This window comes from Austrofundulus limnaeus, unplaced genomic scaffold (assembly GCF_001266775.1).
Source record: "Austrofundulus limnaeus strain Quisiro unplaced genomic scaffold, Austrofundulus_limnaeus-1.0 Scaffold3, whole genome shotgun sequence".
In the NCBI taxonomy this organism is placed as follows: domain Eukaryota; kingdom Metazoa; phylum Chordata; class Actinopteri; order Cyprinodontiformes; family Rivulidae; genus Austrofundulus; species Austrofundulus limnaeus.
This window is the reverse complement of record NW_013952405.1, coordinates 5,451,157-5,457,225: the sequence shown is the minus strand read 5'-3', so window position 1 is coordinate 5,457,225 and position 6,069 is coordinate 5,451,157. Positions and strand designations below refer to the sequence as shown.

At 39.6% G+C, this 6,069-nt stretch overlaps 1 protein-coding gene across 1 annotated transcript; it reads right to left on the bottom strand.

The window, feature by feature from the left end:
* Positions 1–997: 997 nt before the first annotated feature.
* On the bottom strand, positions 998–5,675 carry slc26a10 (solute carrier family 26 member 10; the record flags this gene model as incomplete). The annotated part of the gene is given in 17 exon segments (XM_014018979.1): positions 998–1,629; positions 1,719–1,825; positions 1,906–1,960; positions 2,042–2,130; positions 2,206–2,260; positions 2,340–2,522; positions 2,728–2,797; positions 2,995–3,101; positions 3,320–3,415; positions 3,855–3,932; positions 4,047–4,160; positions 4,254–4,401; positions 4,484–4,566; positions 4,651–4,803; positions 4,891–5,055; positions 5,135–5,292; positions 5,565–5,675. Coding segments are annotated over 17 exon segments (1,811 nt in total), but the record flags the coding sequence as incomplete, so codon positions are not given.
* Positions 5,676–6,069: the final 394 nt, after the last annotated feature.

Here is a 6,069-nt window from a genome sequence, read left to right as displayed (position 1 = left end):
CACATGCACACATACAGTACATACATTTTTTAGAGCATTTCATAACCAAGTGTGTGAAAACCTTACCTTTTTCCTTTATACCCACAATTTTTTTGTTTTGTTTWTTAGAAATGTCTTGCCTTCGCTACTGGGTTCAAAGAAATATTATTATTTGATTTTATTTTTTAACATCTCCCTGCACGTATGCTCATGTTAGCAGACCTGACAGTAAATTCTGGCTTTGTAAATATTTGGCCAGATGCTTGTGAACCATGTTCTAATTGAAGTGGACTACTTCCTGCCAATTAGTGAAATACTCGTTGAGCTTTAAAGGAAACCCCAAAGGGTACAGTATCTAGAGGCCTCCTCCTTGAAATATGCACAGGGAAAGAAAAATATTAACTTGGGTATCTAACATCAAGCAAGGACATAATTAGTTTTTTCTTCTTTATCTTTACAGTATATGATGTTGAACTCAGTATGTRTAGTTTTCAGGTCAAGGTATTAGAATTGAGATGAAGAGAAAACAATTTCAGCTGTTGAACAGAAGAGGGCAGCATGGCAGTGAAGCAAAGACAACTTTTAATCAACCTACTGTAAATGAAGATTTCATGTCAGCTCGATCTACTTTTCTTGGAAAATGTTTTAAATAACACGCTCAGGTGTTTCCATTGCAGATTTTTTTTTCACTTGCATTAAACACCCAATGACTTTGCATGACTAAYGGCTTGTGGTTTTACTCTGTTTTAGTTCTTGTTGGTTGATTTAGAGTATTTAGCTTTTTTTGTCATTCATCAGTCCCAAAACATAAATCTACAGTATCTCTGTTAATACAAAGGCCTCTCTTCTTCCCACTGCAAAAATGAAAAACATGACATGCTTCACATTCCACAGAGAACACCCACACCCACACCCACCATTGACAACAACACTAAATAACAGCATTACTCCAAATAAATACATCTAATCTAATAAGTTTTAGTAATGACTGAGAACAACAACAAAAACAAGAACAAGAAAAGCTTTCCTGGTTCATTTATTTGTTTTTTGTTTAAAGAAAAACTTTATTCCTTAAAGCCACTGGATGGCACAGCTGCTGCACAAAGAGCATTTATTACATCTCAGGTTACAGCATTGAACAAGTAAAATCAATATGAAAATCCAGTTTTGTACACAGAGGCATATTCAAGTTCAACTTCCAAAAGCTATAAATACTGAAGCRTTTCAACTAAACTATTTAGTGCACTTCCTTTGTATTTTGTAGCGACAACAAAGCAGAAACTAAATAAATATTTCAATGTCCAAAAACAGAATATGAATATAAAACAACAGCTGAGTAAAAACAAATGAGAGAGCAAGCTTATGAAGGCTTTTAGACATTGTTTTTTTAATTACCRTGTGAAGTGTTGTTGTTAATTACAAGTTATTGTAATTAAATGTGCTACAACATGCTGCCATTTCTTTGAAACACTGGTGTTCAGTCCAGTCTGACCCCAAACACTGCACCACTTGTAGTCCGATGATGGACGTTWTCTCAGTCCAAACGTGCTTGAACTGTTTTTGTTCCGGACACCTGGCTGAGGCGAGTGGCTTCATCCCCGTCCTTCTGCTTCATACCCAAACTGTTGTGGTGTGCTCTGGAGGTTTTTCCTACGACAGACGGCAGTAGTAGTTATCACTTCATTTTGAGTTATGCAAACAGCTATTTCTGCTGGATATTGTTGCTGGTTGATGTTCACCTTCTGTTGCTGAATGTACAGCACAGCGTCATGGACTGTGACAAAAATATGTTGAGGGTTCATGTGGCTCATCAGGCCGCTTGATGTCAGCATCTTTAGGACGCTTTCTAAGAAGGAGCAACAGTTTGAATTTAAATCAATGATAGCAAAATAAAGAAGACTATTTAGAAATATGTATTAGTCTTACCATTGCAGTTAGCCAAATACACATGAACGCCAATTTTCTGGCACTCAGTGCACATCTAAAAGTCAAAAAGCCATCATAATTTATAAAGATATATATTTTTTAGAGATGTAGTATTGTTTTTGCTGTTATGACTAACCTGAGTGAAGAGTCTTGCTCCAGCAATATCAACAAATATCACACTGCTGCAATCAATCAGCACAGCCTGGACGTCACTCTCTGAGGTTTCTGCAGAGAAATACAATTCTAACTTACCCTGAAACATTTTAAACAATGTGATTAAAGTGATTTAATATGTTTTACCTGATTTAAAGAACTCATTTTCTGAGGAAAATGATGTGTTTGTGATGCTACTATCCTAAATAAGAAACATAAAGTGAAATAGTTATTGAATGACTCACAAAATCTGTAAATTGTTTTGCTGTAGTTTTGCCTACCACTGTGCTGACGGCGGTTTCTTGGTCCCGGCTCTCCACAGCCTTCCTTGCCTTTTCTCTGCTGCGGATCTTTTCTGGCGTCAGGCCCAACAACTTGCTCATCTTCTCCCTGAAGAAGCTGCGGTTGCCATAGTAAATGGGCCCATTGTAGGTGAGGATCTTCACTCCGGGCACTTCATAACACTAACGAGGAAACGGCACAGTCTCATCTTTATTTGTTTTAGGAATTCTCCATGAATCATCTCTCAGATTAGAAGGAGCTGGGATGAAGAACTTATTTTGTTGTTGTTGTTGTTTATTTTCTTTAATGTAATCAAGGTTTCTGAGCCTAAGATAGATTCTTCTTTTGCACCGAGTGAAAAGATTAACGACAAAAGACTTCACTCACCTTGTTGTGATTCTCCACTGGTCTGTATATTTCTGTGTTGCTCGCTCGTCCAAGCACTGAGCATTCAGCCCTGTGGAATCAACGATCAGCCATTTTATTAATCAGTTTTAAATGTGTCCTGCGTGTTTAAGTGTCTATATGAAATTATAATCACAGATCATTTCAGATGTTTAACATTACAGTAAGATTCCTCACACAAAACTTTAAACAGAATTACTGCTGCTGGATTATAAACCAGCATTTGTTGAGAGGGAATAGAAGTTGTACCTTTGTGTGCGACAGATGACAGTCATCATCGAGAAACCCACTCCAATAGCCAGGCCTAGGTCTACATTGAGGACCACCACGGAGAGCCAGGTTACAACCCAAACCAGCTGCCCGAAGACAAAGATACATTTCTGGATGTCAGCATCAATTGTTACCAAATAAGGTAAAAATGCAAAGGTGACTTGATTAATACATGTTGGCTGGAAAGCTTTTTTTGTTGTTGTTGTTGTTCAAAAATCTGGGCAACTTTGCCTTTGAGGTGAGTTACAAAAATGTCGACAGTTCTCTATTTCTTCATATTCTTGTTGCCACTAAATGACCTTACAAAGTCCAGCTTGCTGATTCTCCACAGCTCAGGTAAGTCTTGGAACTGCAGGAACATTTGCCTGAGGCTGGTAACATTGATGCATGCCAGGACCGCCTGAGGACAGAAATAATAGAGGGTGAAGAGTGGAAACCCCCCCACCCACCACTGTTTTTCTTAAACTTGAACAGACACGTTTGTGAAGTGGACTGAAATGGAAAACCTTTTAACAAAGACAGCTAAGACAGTTTTCTGAGTCCTGAGATTTTATTGCTTGCTACAGCAAGGAGTGCATCACATCACATACCTATAGGTTTCTGAACAATTCAAGCTTCACACAGTCTTTTAGCAGTTTTCTAAACCCACCGTCAAGTCACGTAATCCCCAATAAACATTAAAACACTCTCTGTTCCTGTGATCGAAAAATCCATTATCTTAGGTCTCATGACCCAAGATAAACAATCCCTTTCGCACCCCATCTTTGCATTGTCCTAGCATTCATTGTCCCCTTGATTAAATCACAATCCAATCAAATATCTACCACACGTGGACACACCTTAGGTAAGAAGTAAAACAGTGGTCCAATCAGCAGCAGGACGATCAGAACAACTAGACTGGTGAAGAGGCCAGAGAGCTGCAAGTAGACACACACAAAGTCAGTTTCCCTTAAAGCCTCAGTGTTCACAAAGAAATTAGTTGTGGCATCAACACCACAGACGGTTCATAAAATCTCCTTCATGCACAATACCTGTGTGTATCCCCCGGCGCTCTCGAGGACGTTGGTGGTGGCCAGCGTGGCTGAGCTGGGGAAGCAAGTAAAAAAGGAAGAGACGGTGTTGGAGATCCCATGAGCCAGCAGTTCCTGAAATCAGAGATTCAGTTCAAACTGATCACAACCTTGGCTACAGTTCCACCTGACATCACATCAAGCAGCTGCAATATTCCTGACTTTTACCTGGTTGGGATGTATGGAATACCCATGTTTGTCTGCGTAAATCATTGCCAGTGAGACAGACACAGCATAGCCAACAAACGTTATAGCGATTGTGTCACCAGCAATGGCAGGGAACACGTGGAAGGCAGGTGGCTGTGGCCTTGGAAATCTAAGAATAAGGCAATTGGTAAATATTAGTCAAAAAAGTTAAGTCCAAAAGCATTTCCCTTTGTGAWGACTTCAAAGATTACCCAGCTGGGATGTGGCCGACGATCTCAATGTTGTAAGAAGAGTCCAGAGATGAGGCGTATGTCACAAAAGTAGCAATAATTACCTGAGAAGTGAAGCATWAATTCCCAAATTACGAGCAGGGATTTTAAATTTGGCAAAGTTATGTCTTCAGAACTCAGTGACCGACCGTGAGAATCTCCGCAGGAATAGGAGTGCGTAGGCGGTGCCGGTAGCGTGTATTGACCTCTTTAACAGGAACGAGGATGGCCAAGCACACCAAAGAGATGAGCAGCTCAGCTGTGTTGGTGTGAGGCAGGTTCTCCATCACTACTGCTAAAGTCTGAGCACAAAACACAGTGAGCAAACTAAACATTCTGCTAAAAAAAGGACAAAAAATGGGTAAAGCAGCAAGATATAAACTGGTCACCTTAAAGAGTGAGAAGGTCCCTGTGTGGCGAGGGAGCCGCAGACCCAGCATGCTTTGCAGCTGGGAGATGGCAACATGGAAGGCAGCGGCACTGGTGAAGGCTTTAACAATTGGCTCTGACAGATAGGTGGAGAGGAAGCCCAGCTGAAGACCGAACATGCAGAGCTGGAGAATAACAAAGCTTAATAAGTATAAAAAAAATCTCATTCTAATTTGTGTACACACGTTTCTACATCTGTTTTACCATAATGATTCCTGAGAGGAGTGCTACAGCAGAGGCCACTCCAATTCTCTGGGCCTCAAAATCTGCTGCTTGGGGTGAGCTGGAGTTCATCTCCAGAGGAGTGGGAACCAGCTGCTCCACAACTGACCCTGTCATCAGACTCACTACAGCAAAAGTACCTGACAGGGTAAATAGAAAAGAATAAATTAGAACAGAAAAACTTAATTGTCTGTCCAAGATAGTGAAAGGATTTTTTTGTTTGACAGGGCTCCAATTACAGTATTCTTGCTCTTAAAATATATAAAATATAAATAAGTGCTCAAGATACACATCAAAGGCACATTGAAACACACAAAATTAACAGCAGAGAATGTATTAGTTGACTTGAAAGCAAATCTCTTTAAAAAGAAATGATGTTTGACACATCTAAACCAGACGTGGCTGACTTTACCTGTAGACACGTGGCGACCTGTGCCAAATATCATATATAGAACAACAGGGAAGAAGGACGTGTAGAGGCCGAATATTGGAGCCACCGAGGTGAGCAGAGCAAAGGCCATACCTGTTTGGAAGGGAAAATATGTTATGAGCATTGTTTTGAACTCTTTCTAACATTTAAACTTAAATACGTCTTTGGCAATTTTTTAGGTTAATTGTATTTCCATAGATTCTTCTGAAGAGCCAGCAATTAATGCTTCACGGTCCACAGTAGGGTCCTGAACCCAAATTTGGGAGAATTGCAGGTATCATTTACAATAGCTGACACATTTTTTTTTTGGTTTGTTTATTTTATTCTTTTTATTTAGAAAAGTAAGATTGAACTTTAATTATGACAAAAAATCTAGGGCTGCAGTGACAGAAAATTTCCCTGAAGTGTGTCTGAAATTAACAGTGGGTTTCCCAGAGGAAAAAAGTAAAAGCACAAATTTTTATTTTTACGCTAGAATACTGTATAC